Source organism: Petaurus breviceps, unplaced genomic scaffold (assembly GCF_028583685.1).
Source record: "Petaurus breviceps papuanus isolate PSGF00001 unplaced genomic scaffold, PetGlider_PUasm1.0 189, whole genome shotgun sequence".
NCBI classification, from domain to species: domain Eukaryota; kingdom Metazoa; phylum Chordata; class Mammalia; order Diprotodontia; family Petauridae; genus Petaurus; species Petaurus breviceps.
Genome location: NW_027185809.1, coordinates 30,452,809 through 30,469,519, shown reverse-complemented (window position 1 = coordinate 30,469,519; position 16,711 = coordinate 30,452,809). Strand labels below are relative to the sequence as shown.

General features: G+C 38.2%; 2 protein-coding genes across 10 annotated transcripts in view; both read right to left on the bottom strand.

The window, feature by feature from the left end:
- LIN52 (lin-52 DREAM MuvB core complex component) overlaps positions 1–16,711 on the bottom strand; it is a 415,840-nt gene that overhangs the window by 311,433 nt on the left and 87,696 nt on the right. The window lies entirely within an intron of this gene.
- BBOF1 (basal body orientation factor 1) overlaps positions 1–16,711 on the bottom strand; it is an 85,736-nt gene that overhangs the window by 59,826 nt on the left and 9,199 nt on the right. The window contains exon 4 of the mRNA XM_069092173.1: positions 15,164–15,307. Coding sequence (XP_068948274.1) covers positions 15,164–15,307 — 144 coding nt within the window. The remainder of the gene's footprint in view (positions 1–15,163; positions 15,308–16,711) is intronic.

Sequence of the window (16,711 nt, the reverse complement as noted above, 5' to 3'; positions counted from 1 at the left end):
GAAAACTACAGGATGACAGTAGAGATGGAACAGGTAAAGTGAGAGTTTTTTAAGGATGGGGAAGGTAGGGGCATGTTTGTAGGCAATAGGAAAGTAGTCAACCGATAGGGAGGGACTGAAGATTAGTGAGAGAATGGAGATGAGGGGGCATCTTGTGTGGGGGGCATCCCAAAACCAGTAAGCTGACGCCATCATAGTACCAAAGACATTAAGAAGCCATAATAACACTGAGAGCCACAGCATCCTTCAGCCTTCCCACAAACCAATACAAGATCAATATTTACTCACAAACCTCTCTATCTCCTTGCCTGAGCGTCCTCTCTCCCCCACCGTCTGGCTAGCTCTGACCAGCTTCCTGTGGGCTCTGCTTCCCTTCAGCAAACTCCTCCCACCACAGGCTCCATGTGACTACATTCAGCCTATCAGGAGGCAGAGTTTATCTTCAGAGCAGGGGAGGTCTTCAAACTCCCCCCTAGGTCTATTAAGGGGCAGGGAAGATCTTCAAATTCCCATTCTCATGACACATAGCTAGGAAGCATCTAAGGCAGGATTCAAATTCAAGGTTTCCTAACTCTAAGCCAATATTCTGTCCCCTGCACCACCTAGCTGCTTCATACAGGTCCCTTGAAATACAAACACACAAATCAAAGGAAATCTAAGAAGGTAAATTTATTTGAGCAACTAGTAGAGACCATATAATTACATAATGCTAATATTCTAAAGGGAGAAGAAACAAGTGTCCTTTCAAAATCTTAATGTCTTCAAAGCATACTAAAGGAGTTAAATTAGAAGACAGAGGATGTGGTGTTAAATTGATTCAATTCTGAGGGTCAAAGAAGGGAAAGAGAAAGGAAGTTAAAAGGAATAAATTAAGTAGAAAGGAGGATAAAGAAGGTAGAATTTGCTATATCTCATAATTGGGAGGCGTGAGAAGAAGTATAATATAGATATGGAGAATGGGACTGGGGAAGAGAACATCACATGAACCTCAGTCTTATCTAAAACAAAGAAAATCTGAACGAACACACAGATATACCTGTGTGTGTATACTGAAGAGAAGATATACCTGAAACTCAAGAGAGAAAAAGGCAAGGATTGGGGAGATACAAGGGAGGGAGAGGAAGAGGGAGGATATTATCAGAGAGGAAACAGCCAGAAGCAAAATAAACTTCCTGATTCTGGAAAGGAAAGAGAAAGATGAGGGGAAAGGAAGGGAGGACAAAGAAGGGGAGGGGGAGGAAAAAGAGAAACAATCTAAGGGGCTGCCCATTATAGCAAAAATGTCTGAACAATTTGGGACATGTGAATGTAGTGGAATATTATTGTATCATAAGAAATAACAAGGGGCAGCTAGGTGGTACAGTGAATAGAGCACTGGCCCTGGAGTCAGGAGGACCTGAGTTCAAATCCTACCTCGGACACTTAACACTTAACAGCCATGTGACCTTGGGCAAGTCACAAACCCCAATTGCCCTGCCCCTCCAAAAAAAAAGTCCCCCCCAAAAGAAATGACAAAAGGGACTATTTCAGAAAGTTGTATGAACCAATGCAGGAGGAAGAGAGCAGGAGGGCAAATCATACAAGGACAACAATATTGTAAACAAAAATAATTTTGACAACCATAAGAACTATTAAAGTAAAAAAGCAACCATGCCACTAGTCACCATGAGGATTTGTTTTATTTGACTGGGCATATTTGTTACAAAAGTATTTTTTCTATTGATTTTTAAGTGAGGGGAGATGGGATGGAGACAGAAAGCAAGAGTTAGTACCGTGTTTCCCCGATAATAAGACACTGTCTTATTATTTTTTTTGGCAAGAAAAACACCAGAGGGCTTATTTTCAAGGGACGGCTTATGTTGTCCTGCCTCAGCTCTCCTCCGCGGCACTGCTCTCAATGGCACCAGCAAGCAAATCACTGGGGAAGAACAGGATGACGTGCTCACTGCTGCAGCTCTGATTGGATGCAGCTCGGAGCGTGGCGTGCTCCGGGGGGAGGGGGGGGAACAGTGCATACAGAGGGTACCATAATGTAGCGTGTAGCACAGGGGATCACCTTCACTACAGTAGCAATCTCAATAGGGCTTATTTTCAGGGGAGGGCTTATTTTAGAGGAATCTTACACAGTAAGGGGAGGGCTTATTTTCTGGATAGGTCTTATTATCGGGGAAATACGGTAACACTGATGCCTAAAGAGGGGGTTCAATGAAACATTTTAAAGATGCATAGAAGAGAATTCAGAAGGAAGCACAGACAAGAGGAGCAGTTTAAAAGGTAATATATGTATTTATGATATACTTTTTAAAAAATCAAGCAGTATGAAATGGTGATTCATACTTTTATATGTGATCCTCTTCTTTTAGTTCTGCTATGCATATGGAAACACTCGGTTTTTTTTTATTTTAAATGAACAAAAGGCCAGAAGGAAACTGAAATAAGACAGCTTTGAAAATTACATGTTGAATTTATTATATACTTAAAAGGAAAAGCAAGGTGCATGTAAGAAAAATTCAGTTTCCTAAACAATACTTTTTTTGTTCTACTTTGTATACATGTAAAGGCCCATTTATTCTATGTTAAGTTCTAATATTTTCCCCAGAATTTATTTATTTTTAGTTTTCAACATGCATTTCGACAAGATTTTGAGTTCCAAATTTTCTCCCCATCTCTCCCCTACCCCCACCCCAAGATGGCATGCATACTGATACCCCACGGTATCATCCCTTCAATCACCCTAACTCCCCTTACCCTTTACTTTCTTACAGGAAAAGATGGATTTCTATACCCCACTGACTTTATATATTATTTCCCAGTTGCACGTAAAAACAATTTTTTTTAACCTTTGTTTTAAAACTTTGAGTTCCAGATTCTCTCCCTTCTTCCTTCTTCACCCACCCCCACTGAGAAGATAAGCAATTTAATATAGGTTATACATGTGTAGCTATGCAAAACATTTCCATAGCAGTCATACTGTGAAAGACTAACTATATTTCCCTCCATCCTATCCCCCCCATTTATTCTATTTTCTCCTTTGACCCTGTTCCCTTTCAAAAGTTTGCTTCTGACTATCCCCTGCTCTAATCTGCCCTCCCTTCTATCATCCCCCCCCCATCCCCTTATCCCTACTTTCCTATAGGGTAAGATACCCAATTGAGGGTGTATGTTATTCCCTCCTTAAGTCAAATCCAATGAGAGTAAGGTTGACTCATTCCCTTTTACCTCCCTGCTCTCTCTCCATTGTAGTATCTTTCTCTTGCCTCTTTTATGTGAGATAGTTTACCTCCCTTTCTCCTTCCAATATATTCCTCTCTTACCCCTTAATTTTTTTTAAATATCATCCCTTCATATTCAATTCACCCTGTGCCAATGTGTGTGTGTGTGTGTGCGAGTATTCCCTCCAACCACCCTAATACTGAGAAAAGTCTCATGAATTACAAATATCTTTCCATGTAGGAATGTAAGCAGTTCAACTTTAATAAGTTCCTTAATGATTTCTCTTTCTTGTTTACCTTTTTGTGCTTCTCTGGATTCTTGTATCTGAAAGTCACATTTTCTGTTCAGCTCTGGTCTTTTCATCCAGAATGCTTGAAAATCCTCTATTTCATTGAATATCATTTTTTTCCCCTGAAGTATTATACTCAGTTTTGCTGGGTAGGTGATTCTTGGTTTTAATCCTAGCTCCTTTGACCTCTGGAATACCATATTCCAATTCCTCTGATCCCTAAATGCAGAAGTTTGCTAGATTTTGTGTTATCCTGATTGTGTTTCCACAATACTCTAATTGTTTCTTTCTGACTACTTGTAATATTTTCTCCTTGACCTGGGAACTCTGGAATTTGGCTATAATATTCCTAGGAGTTTTCTTTTGGGGATCTTTTTCAAGAGGCAATCAGTGGATTCTTTCAATTTCTCTTTTACCCCCTGGTTCTAGAATATCATGGCAGTTTTCCTTGATAGTTTCTTTGCTTTCTGGAGGGCAATTGGGGTTAAGTGACTTGCCCAAAGTCACACGGCTAGTTTTTTTGTATGTGTGTTTAGTGTCTGAGGCCAGATTTGAACTCAGGTCCTCCTGACTCCAGGCCTGGTGCTCTATCAACTGTGCCACCTAACCGTCCCTCCTTGATAATTTCTTGAAAGAAATTTTTTACATCTTTGCCTATAACATTCCTCTAAAATATCAGTCTAGTTTTTAGTAGTTTGAAATAGTTATTAGTCATCAATGCCAGAATTTATGCTACTGATGAAAATCCTAACTGCTCTTTGCCTTAAATTGCCTTAAAACTGCCATTTTCAAAAGTTGCTATGAATTAAAAAAACAAAAAACAAAACATTTCATCCCCTGATGTCCACCCTTCTGATAGAAAGTCTCTCCAAATTTATTCAGCTTTATTAGAGTAGTGTAGTCTATTACAGGCAATTTTTTAGATCTTTTTTAGACCATAGCTTTCAGGTAGTCTAATAATTTTTAAACTATCTCTTCCAGGTCTGTTTTCCAGGTCAATCATTTTTCCAATGAGATATTTCACATTGTCTTCAATTTTTTTTCATTCTTTTGGTTCTGTTTTATAACATTTTGATTTCTCATAAAATCATTAGCTTCCATTTACTCCATTCTGATTTTGAAGGAATTATTTTCTTCAGTGAGCTTTTGGACTTCCTTTTCCATTTGACCAATTCTACTTTTTAAGTCATTTTTCTCCTCATTGGCTTTTTGGACCTCTTTTGCCATTTGGGTTAGTCTGTTTTTTAAGGTGTTATTTTCTTCAGTATTTTTTTGGGTCTCCTTTAGCAATCTGTTTACTCGTTTTTCATGATTTTCTTGCATCACTCTCATTTCTCTTCCCAATTTTTTCTCCACTTGTCTAACTTGATTTTCAAACTCCTTTTTGAACTCTTCCATGGCCTGTGATTCATATTTTTCTTGGAGGCTTCTGATGCAGGAGTTTTGACTCTGTTGTCTTCTTCTGGTTGTTATATTTTGTTCTTCTTTGTCACCAAAGATTCTATAATCTAATATTTTTCCTCTGCTTATTTTCCTACCCAATTACTTGACTTTTGAGCTCTTTGTCAAGATAGGACTCTGCTTCCAAAGTGCTTTATCCCAAATTTCTGGGGTTTTGTGCAGCTGTTGTCAGAGCTACTTCTAGGTACCTGTAAATTTTCAGTTCTTCTAAGATAGTATGTTCAAAGGAGAGGTGTTTACTCCTTTCCTGGCCTGTGCTCTGGTCTGTGAGTCACCACAAGCACTCTTTTCTGCCTCAGAACTGTGAGGAGGGCTTTCTCTCCACAGCCGTCACAAGCTCTGCCACATCAGCATTCCTCCTCACCCCAGGACTGCCACCCAAGACTGCAACTGAGATCCAAGCAGGTCAAAGCAACAGAGTCCTACCTCAGTGCCAGCAAAGAGATCCTTGCAACTGCCCTCTGATCAGCTGCTTGATCCCCCACCATCTGTGGGCCTGGAACTCTGGAAGCAGCTACTGCTGCCACCACTGCCACCACCTCCACTGCACTGGAGCTGGGGCCGGACCATGCTCTTCTCTCACTCAGGTCCAAAAGAGTTTTCCCATTGACCTTTAACTTTGTCTTTGGGGTTGGTGGGTTGAGAAGTCTGGAAACCGCCACAGCTGCCAGTGATTCAGTCCTGAGGCCTGTTCGGGCCCAATCTGTTCAGATGCATCCCAAGCAGGACTGTGCTCCGTTCCCAGCCCAGTGCCACAGACCCTTCCTGTCTGCCTGTGTAATGGGAATGTAAATTTTTAAGATCTTTCCTGCCCCTAGTCTAAAGTGCACCTGGAGCCTGGGGTGGGAGACTTGTTTTTCAGTAGATACTTTTTGATTGGCCAGTGGGTCAATAAGGTTGTTACATTCTCTGAGCCAGGAGAAGGCTATATAAGCCCTGATATGTAGCGTTGTTTTGGGGCTCACTTTGAGAAGTGTTCTGTGATTTTATCAGATGAAACTCTGTGAAGCCATTGTTGAGAGTCCCCCGGCTTTGAAAAACCCAGATGTTGATTTGGTGTGGATGTAATGGTTGGACAGTTTGGAAACTGTCTACTTGATCTGTTTCTCTGTTTTGATAATTCTGTCTATGTATTCTGAAGTTCGTGGTGCTTACCTTTTTCCCCTGAACTAGGTAAACGATACATATTTGACTGATTAAAGTAAGCTTGTTAACCCATTTGGAGTTGCTTTCCTTTATCAAAGCAGATCCAAGAACCTGTGTTGGCAGCCACCCTGGGGACGCTGCAGTGCTTGCTGCTACAGCCTGCCAGGCTGTCTTCAGCTGGAGATTTGTTTCACTCTGTCATTTTGTGGATTCTGTAGCTCTAAAATTTGTTTAGAGTCATTTTTTATGTGTATTTGGACATGACTAGAGGACAAGCTCAAGCAAGTTCCTGCTTTTACTCCACTATCTTGGCTCCGCCCCCCTGAAGACAAGTTCTAATTTTTTTAAAGAAATTTTAAATTTAAAAAGTCAGAGAACTGGAAAGTACTACAAGGGATGAAGGCAATGTACTGACTTTCAAAAAGAAAAAATATAAACATGTCACACTATACAGAGTCTGATTTAGTTTTTTGGAAAAATTCTAGTCTCTATTATTAAAGAGATAGTTTAAGAAAAACCAGGAAGGGAAACAGTATATCACATGAACCAGCACAAGTTCATAAAGAATGCTCTCAGACCAACCTGATTTCTCTTTTTGATGGGTCCTACTCTGATGCTTTTATCACTGAGTTGGATGCTACTTTAGGTTCTCCAGGGCTGTTACAGTTTTGTTATCTTCAAATTTGATAAGCAGATCATGTATGCATTGGTCCAGGTTATTGATAAAATGTTGACCATCATAAAGCCAAGTTGAACTCCCTAAGCTGCTCCACTATTTAGACTAGCATAGATCTATTAATCACCTCTTTTTGGGTCTATTTATTCAAGTCCTGAATCCTTTTAACTGTGTTGTTATTATGTAGCCCATGTCTTATCTTTCTTTTTTTTTTTTTTACAAAGTTATAGATTTACTGATTTTACTGAAATTCAGGTATACTTTGCCTATAACATTCCTCTGACATACCAATCTAGTTTTTAGTACTTTGGAATAGTTATTATTCCTCAATGCCACTACTTATGCTGCTGCTGAAAATCCTAACTGCCCTTTGCCTTAAATTGTCTTAAAACTGCCATTTTCAAAAGTTGCTAGGAATTAAAGTAGTGTAGTCTATTTTCACCTAAGTGTAACTTGTCATAGTTGGTTCTGTGGTGATCACTGGAAGGTACCACCGATGTAATGAACATCAGTCACAATTTCAGTAAGCCAGAATAACAGGCTAAATCCAATAAGATGGAACTTAATAGTTCTTATAAAGAGCTAAAAGGGACCTCAGATAGCATCTTAAACAGCCTCATTTTGTACAGATGATGAAACTGCAGCAGAAAGAACTTCCCAAAGGGATAAAATAGCGGAGCCAGGACAAGAACCTGAGTCCTGACTCCACATCTAGTGGCCTTCCCATAGTCCTGGGTGTCTCCTTGTAGGAAGCACATTGACAAGTCAGAGCATGTGCAGAAGAGGGTGACGAAGATGGTAACGGGGCTTGGAACGATGCCACACTACATCAGTGGGAGGAACAGCAGACATTTCACTTCAGCCTGGAGAAAAGAGGTAGACAAAGACATCTGCCTTCAAAGCTGTGAAGACTATGATATAAAAGAGGACATGACTCATCTGACTTGATCTAGAGGGCAGAACTAAGAGCAGCAGGGCTGACCACTGAGGTTCCTTCTAACTCTGAGATTCTAGGAAAGGGGTTGACTTAAGACTATGGAAGATAAAGTAATGATGAGGTGTTCAAAGAAGCCTTTTTCATGGGAACTATTTCTCATGCCCACCACCCCAATTCATAGAATATTTTGAGAATATTTATCTTTAACAGAAAAGACCTTTTCTTATTTAGGAACAGGTATCCCTTATCTATAGTCATATGAAAAAATGCTCTAAATTACTATTGATTAGAGAAATGCAAATCAAAACAACTCTGAGGTACCACATCACACCTATCAAATGGACTAAAATGACAAAATAGGAAAATGATAAATGTCGGTGAAGACGTGAGAAAGTTGGAACACTAATTCATTGTTGGTGAGCTGATCCAACCATTCTGAAGAGCAATTTAGAACTTGTGCCCAAAGAGCTATCAAAGTGTGCATACCCTTTGACCCAGCAATATCACTTCTAGGGCTGAATCCCAAAGAGGTCATAAAAATGGGGAAAGGACCCACTGTGATAGTAATGGCAATTAAAGATTCCCCTGTATTGGCTTGGTTTTCAAATTGATTGTGTTAAAACCCAGAGTTTGTTAATCCCACCTGTGGGATGGACTTTTTGATGTGAAAAGAAAGTCCTGAACTGGGAGGAGCTGGTGACATAGATTTGGAGAGACAAGAGAGAGGCAGGAGAACTTTTTTTTTTGGAAGCAGCACCTCGTGGAGAGAGGGAGACTAAGAGGATTGCTGGGGGCCACTTTGAATCGCCCTGGATTTTGAGACCTGTCCCCAGAGCTGCCAAGGACTGAGGAGACATGGCTGTTTTGCTGGTACTTTGTCTCTCTGTTTTGATGTTGTTTTGCCAGATTTGTCCACTGGTGAAAGACAGTCCTTTTGTTGAAGAAGTCCTGGAACCTGGCTGTTCGCTAAGAAGCCCTGAGACTGTCCTGCAGACAGAGAGTGAATACTGTCCACTGGTGAGGGACAGTGCTGTTGTTGCAGGGGTCTGGAGACTGTCCTGCAGACAGAGTGAATACTGTCCACTGGTGAAGGACAGTGCTGTTGTTGCAGGGGTCTGGGAGCCTTTCTGTTGGTTCGGAAGCCCTGAAGAAGGATTTTCTTGTTGTATGTTTACAGAAATCTTGGGAGAGGGCTTTGCTAATGTGTTCAGGGGTTCTAGGACTGTTCTACAGACAGAGGATGAATTCATGAAGGGACTGGCAATGTATCTTATGGCCTTGCTAAGCCTTGTCTCCCCAGGAACTAAGATTGCTGAGAACTTGCCTCATGTCAAGATGAAGAAAAGACCTCCATTTGGGTATTAAGTGCTGTGTTTAAACTTGATGTAACTCTGGGGTAGATTCAATTGTGATCCAGGGGTGGGGAACTTTTGACCTTATGTTTGGAAACTAATCTCCATTTGAGAAGAGGGGCTTTGTGGTGGACTTAATTAAGGTATAGCCTAGGGGTGGAGAAGTATTTAGAACAGAGACTTTGTAATTGATTGAATGATTGGAAGGTCCTGGGGTGGGGTAGTACTTGGAGATTATTTAATCACAGCTTAGTAAATGCTGTATTTGGAATGATGTCATGTTTTGATCTTCTCTGTTCTTGGTTTGTCACTGAATAAAATGGAGAGCACCTATGCTGGTATTCTGAACCTTGGGAAGTTGCCTTTCTTTTGGCATTACATTACACCCACATGTACAAAAATATTTATAGCACCTCTTTTTGTGGTGGCCAAGAACTAGAAATTGAGGGGATGCCCATCAATTGGGGAATGATTAACAAGTTGTGGTACATGAATGTAATGGAATACTATTGTGCTGTAAGAAATGATAAACAGGCAGACTTCAGAAAAACCCGAAAAGACTTATATGAACTGATGCTGACTGAAATGAGCAGAACTAGAAGAACACTGTACACAGTAACAGCCACAGCATGCAATGACTGATTTTAATTCTCAGCAATGCAACACCTAAAATAATTCTAAAACACTCATGATGGAAAATGTTATCCACATGCAGAAAAAGAACTATGGAGTCAGAATGCAGAGTGAAGCAGACTATTTTCTTTTTTGTTTTGTTTTATGTTTCTTTCTCATGGTTTCTCCCATTTGTTATAATTCTTCTATGCAACATAACTAATGTGAAAATGTGTTTAACAGGAATGTCTGTGTAAAGCCTATATTGGACTGCATGCTGTCTTGGAGAGAAAGAAGAAAAGAACAGGGGCGGCTAGGTGGCACAGTGAATAGGGCACCAGCCCTGGAATCAGGAGGACCTGAGTTCAAATCTGGCCTCAGGCACTTAACACAAAAACTAGCTGTGTGACCTTGGGCAAGTCACTTAACCCCAACTGCCCTACCTCCCCCCTCCAAAAGGCAAAAATAATTTTTTTTTAAATAAGAGAAGAAAATTTAAAACTTATGGAAGTGAATGTTGAAAAGTAAAAATAAATAAATTAACGAATAATTTTTTTTAAAAAGGACAGGTATCCCCAAGAAAGGATTCTGGGAAGATGGAGGAATAGGTCAGAAAACTTTCGGCTCTCCAAATTTCCTCCACAAAAAAAAGACAGAATATCGCCTTAGAGCAGCAGGAATAAACATGGAGTAAAGGACAATTTGAGAAGACCCCAAGATAGACCCAACCTCCAGAGCAGGAGGTTAGGCCTATATAAAGTGCAAACACCTCCAGGCTGACTCTACAGAATCAACAAACAACAAGACCTGGGGGCAGCTGGGTGGAGAGGCACCCTCAACCTTAGGAACTTTCATTTTGCAGACAGTGTTAGGGTCTAATGGCTGAGAGGGAGAAGATTGAGTTCACTGTCAAGGGACACCAAGCATAGCTGTGTTAACCCAACTGCTAACCAGGCTGCTGACTGGATACATCAGGCTATGGCTGTGGGGAAAGGGAGGTAACACACCTGGTGAGTGCAATAATGAGGGGCAAGGACCCTTTTGACTGTGGGTACTTGCAGAAGAGCAGAGTCCCTGGTTTCAGTTCTGAAGCAGACAGGACAGCTGGACTGTAGCCACTGGAGGGACCACAGGAAGCAGGATCATTTGTGGGACAGTGTGACTGGGGGGGCCCTGCCCATCGCGTGGAAGTAAAGAGGAGAGCTCAGGGTTGGACCCCAAGATAGACCTCAGAAAATAATCGAAGGGGAGACTTGGGACTTGGGGCATCATTCCCCATACCTTGGGACTGCAACTTGATAACACCAAGAGCTGCTAAAAATAAAAATAAAACAAAAAATAAATAGAAATGAGTAAGCAAAGGAGAAGGAACCTAACCATAGATGGTCACTATGGGGATGGAAAACTTCTGGGTTCATATTCATAGGCAGATAATGGAACTAAAAAAGTCACTCTTTTTTCAGTGAGAAACATCAAATGGTAACAGGAACAAAAAGGACTTTAAAAAGCAAAGAATTCAGGAAAAATTAAGGGAAAAAATAAGAGTAATCCAAGAAAATTATGAAAAGAAAGTCAACCAACATGATACAGAGAATCAAAAATTTAAGAAAATAATTTCTTGAAAACTAGAATAGGGCAAGGGAAAGTTAATGATGTTCCAAGATACCAAGAAATCATAACACAAAATCAAAAGACTGAAAAAATAGAAGAGAAAGTAAAACATCTCATCAGAAAAACAACCAATCTGGAGAACAGATGAAGGAGAAATAATATAAGAGTAGTCAAACAACCTGAAAATTATGATTTAAAAAAAAAAAGAATCTTGATACAGTATTACAACAAATTATCAAGGAAAAATTGCCCTGAAGTTCTAGAACAAGAAAGCAAAGTAGAAATAGAAAAAAAAATCTACTGATCACCATCTAAAAGAGATCCCAGGAGGAAAACTTACAGTAATACCATAGCCAAGCAGGTCAAGCAGAAAATATTGAAGGCAACAAGAAAAATGAACAATTTAAATATCATGGAGCTACAATAAGGATTACACAAGACCTATCAGCTACTATGTAGAAGGACCGTAGGTCCTGAAATATTATATTCCATAGAACAAAAGAGCTGGGGCTACAACCAAGAGTAACTTACCCAGTAAAGTTAAGTATAATCTTGAATGGAAAAAAAAAAAAGGATATTTATGAAATGAAAAGACTTTCAGGTTTTTGTGACAAAAACCCCAGAACTTAAGGGAAAATTCAACATATAACATCCAGGAAAAAATATAAGGTAAACAATTAAGACCAATTATAAGGGATTCAATAGGTCAAACTGTTTACTTTGTATATGGGAAAATATTAGCAATACTCTTATGACTGTCATCATGATTTGCGTAGTTTGAAAGAAAGGCTTGGGCTAAGCTGAGTATGATGGGGTGATTCTAAAACAAAAAACTGTAGAGAGAGATAAAAAGGAGTAATTATCTCATACAAATGAGGTACAAAAGGAAAAACTGATACAGAAGAAGCTAGTGGTAAGGAAAGTGGATAGTGCTGGAACCCTACTCTCATCGGGAATGGGTTAAAGAGAGAAATTATATATGCACATATATGTATATCATACATACATATTTATTATGTATACACACATACATATATATCTAGAAGGATAAAAGTCTTCTAAATTCAGAAAGAAATAATGGGATAAGGTGGGGGAGAGGATAAGGGAGAAATTTTTAGAGGAGTGGGTACATTAAGGAATAGGAGGGCAAAGTAGGGGTTACAAGTAAAGCAGAGGATTGAAGAGAGATAAGGTAAATAGGGCAAGTAGGGTAGTGAGGAAAAATAGGAAGGAAGAAAATATACAAGTAACTATAGCTTCGAATGTGAATGGGACAAATTTACCCATAAAATGGAAATGGATAGCAAATTAAAAGTCTGAATTCAACAAATATATTTCAGGAAATATCAAAAAAATAAGAGATACACACAAAGATAAAATAAAGGGCAGAAGTAGAATTTATTATGCAAAAAAATCAGGAATAGTAATCATGACCTCAGACAAAGTTAAAGTTAAAATAAATTTAATCAAAAATGAAAAACAGATAAACTACACTGCATCAGCAATATTGTTCAACATTGTTTTAAGACCACTTAAAATAGTTAAATATTGTAAAGTATACCTGAGTATAGTAAACCTGCCAAAACAGACACAGGAATTATATGAACATAAACATAAAATACTTTTTATAAAAACAAACTCAGATTTAAATAATCGAAATAATATTTATTGTTCATGGGTATATAAAACCAATATGATTTTTAAATGACAATTTTACCTAACTAATCTATTTATTCAACATCAATCCAATTAAATTACTAAAAATTATTTTTCTGAGTTAGAAAAAAATAACAAAAGTTCATTTAGAAGAGCAAAAGGTCAAGAATGTCAAAGAAACTAGGAAAAAAGATGTAAAGAAAATAGATTCAGGGCAACTAGGTGGCACAGTGAATAGAGCACCGGCCCTGGAGTCAGGTGGACCTGAGTTCAAATTTGGCCTCAGACACTTAACACAAAAACTAGCCATGTGATCTTGGGCAAGTCACTTAACTGCAATTGCCCTACCTTCCCCCCTCAAAAAAAAAAGAGACAAACAAATAAATAAACGAAAATTAAAAAAAAAAAAAGATTTAACAGTATCAGACCTTAAACTATATGATAAGAGTGAGCACTGCTTAAGTACAAAAAGGATAATTTTGATTATTTTAAATTAAAATTTTCTTGTATAAATAAAACCTATATAGCCAAGAACAGAAGGAAAGCAGAAAAATGGGAAAAAACTTTCATAGACAATCTCTCAGACAGGATAGTTGGAATACTGCTGTGGTGTAGTAAATGATGAGCTGGTTGATGAAGAAAAACATGGAAAGACTTGAACCTAGGAAGGAAGATGTTATCCACCTTCAGAGAAACAGGTGACAGGTAGAAATCAGTACAGTACAGTCTTACATATATGCGTATAAGTGTATATATATATGTATGTATGTTTATAAATATCGATGTATATGTATGTATACAGACAGACATATGTATGTGTGTATGTATATATGCATGTATGTATGTGTATATATCCATGCTTAACTGTAGCCTTCTTTAGGGTAGGAGGGGAAGGAAGGTGGGAAAATAAAGTCAAAAAGTGAACAGCAGAGAACAAAAGAAAACCAATAAGGAAGCAGAGAAAAGCCGGGCAAGTTTGAAAACAATGTATAGTATTTATTATATAGGTTTTCTTAAAATGGAAGTTTATTGTTTTATATTGAATCCTCTCTTATGGTCTACTGCATACATGGCAATGCTTTTTTTTTTTTTGTCTTTTCTCGTTTTGTATTTAAGTTTAAAATTTAAAAACTTACCACACACACACAAAAAAAGAATAGGTCTCCCTATCTTACCCAGACTGGAAATGTAAGATCTACGCACAGGTTCCATCCCACAACTGATCAGCACTGGAGCTTTGACTTTCTCTATTTCCCACCTGCGCTGATTCTTTCCTCCTTTGACAACCTCATTCTCCACCCCCAACATCCTGGGGACTAACCCTATTAATGCCAAACTGAGAACAGACACACCATCAGTATAGCCCACTACAGCTCACAATTCCAGTGCTCAAGATCGATCAGTCTCAGCTCTCTGGTAGCTGGGATGACAGGGGTGTGCCACCATGACCCTCTCAGAAACAGCCTCTTCTATGAAATTTTCAAGAACTGTGCAAGGCAATAGTCTATCAATTTCTTACTGAGGTTAAACCATGATTCTGATATGGAAAGGTATGGACTTTAACTTTTTTTTACAAATTATATTAGTTATTATAGAATATATGGCCTATCAATCTGCAAAATAGTAGCAATAACTTTTCCATCTAGCACTAAGCTCTATGTATAAACAAAAAGTTTTCATTTTTGTCTTTATGTCTCTAAGACCTAGTACAGACCTTGGCAAAGAGCAGGTGCTTGATAAATACTTGCTAAATGATAAATCAGTTAATTCCTCTCTCTTTTTTTTTTTTTAAAGCAATCAGGGTTAAGTAACTTGCTCAAGGTTACATGGCCAGTTATTTCTGGGTGTGGTACTGAGTATCTGAGCCCGAATCTGATCCAGGTCATCCAGACACTGGAGCCAGTGCTCTTACCCCCTGAGCCACCTGGCCGCCCCTAAGCAATTGGGGTTAAGTAACTTGCTCAAGGTTACACGGCCAGGTGTTTCTGGGTGGGTGCTAAGTGTCTGAGCCCGGGATTCGATCTCCAGGTCTTCTCAACACTGGAGCCGGTACTCTTACTCGCTGTGCTACCTGGCCACCCCAGTTAATTCCTCTCTTGCTCTCAATTTGATGGCCTCTAAATTGACAAAGACAGTCATTAACCCCCTTATAAAATCAAACATAAAATAATGATGACAAAATGGTTATAATTTTTAAAAGGAAATCTTACCTCTTCTAATTCTCTTTCTATTTGAGATTTCCTCCTTTGGAACTGCTTTATTGTTTTCAATTCTATCTGAATTAAGCCAATTTCTTTGGTTTTTTGACTGTATTGCCCCTCCAATTCATTAATTTTTACAGCGTAGCGTTCTTGCTGTAAGTAAGAAATTAAGAAAATATTAGTGTAAAGTGTTTAGTATTAATTAAGAAAGATCAGTGGATTCACACATCATGTTTTATTGAAGCGAAGTATAATAAGAACTTCTAAAAAATGGTATGCGGGGTAATTTTTTTACCTGAAAAAGCTGAACCTAGGGTTGGAGGTTGCTAAGAGGACAGAGATTGAATGTCTAACAAGAGAGAATATCTATCAAGATATTATAACTCAATTCGATGGAAAATATGCTTCTGGCTAATTTTCTGGTTAATTGAGAGTTAAACTGAAAGTCTCTTCTGTTTCACCCTTTGTGCTAAAAATCTTTCCTACTAAATTTTAACCTCTACGAGGGTGGTATATATTGTCTTGTTTAAATTTTTTTGGTCTCCCTCAGAGTTTAATAGAGTTCTGTACTGTACAGGTACCTAATGTATGATTAATCTAAAGTAAAATATATTTTTATGTCTTATTAAGTACAGCATAGTCAATCTCTTCCTGATGATCATATATCATAGGGTCATTATTAATATAACATATTGCTATTATATAGGATTATTAATATAGATTAGTAGGAGAAAGGATTGAATCTATACTAAATTTAGAATAATACTACAGAAGGGATTCATTAAAATTTTGAAATTGTTCAACTACATCTCTGATATTAGTTTGTTTTATCATACTTTATGTTTGCCTCTTTTTAATTAGGCAAAGTATAGTTTAAAAAAATAATCATACTTAATTGTGGGTCCTGATTGAGATGTTATTTCCACATCAGTGATTTTTCACACATTGACATTTTAAAAATTTTAAACTATTTTCCTTGACATTTTTCTAAAATGTACTATATTTTAGAATATTTGCCTTGTTAATCAAGGATTATTAATCTTCTTGTGAAGAAGTACTGAGATTACTGAGGACGGGGATGAGAGTCATTAAGGAAATAATGAGCTACTGATAGTTCAGTATCTGAGTATAGGAATGAGTTCATTAAGCATACAGTGGAAGGTATCCAGTAAAAGGAGGATATTATAGAAACAACCAATAGTGAAGGAATATCTCTATACTGGTTCTTACAGTATTTGGTAAGTGTATATATAGACAGGCATTCACCAATTCTGATCACCAAGCTAATCAGTAAGCTCTCTGTGTTTAGATGTAATCTTACTGGTTAAAGCCTACAAGCATTATTGTCAGAATAATGTCAGAACACTGTCAGAAATTCTAGCACTGACAAAAACCATTAGAAGAGAAGGAGTAGAATGGTAAAAAAGGGGATGGTACTAACAATCAACTTACATTTCTACCATGTAGGTCTTTGAAAACAACTGGTAGATTCTGATTTGCAGGTTAAGGGCCCCTGCTATACATAATTTAACCCTTTCTTCATAAATTCAATTATCA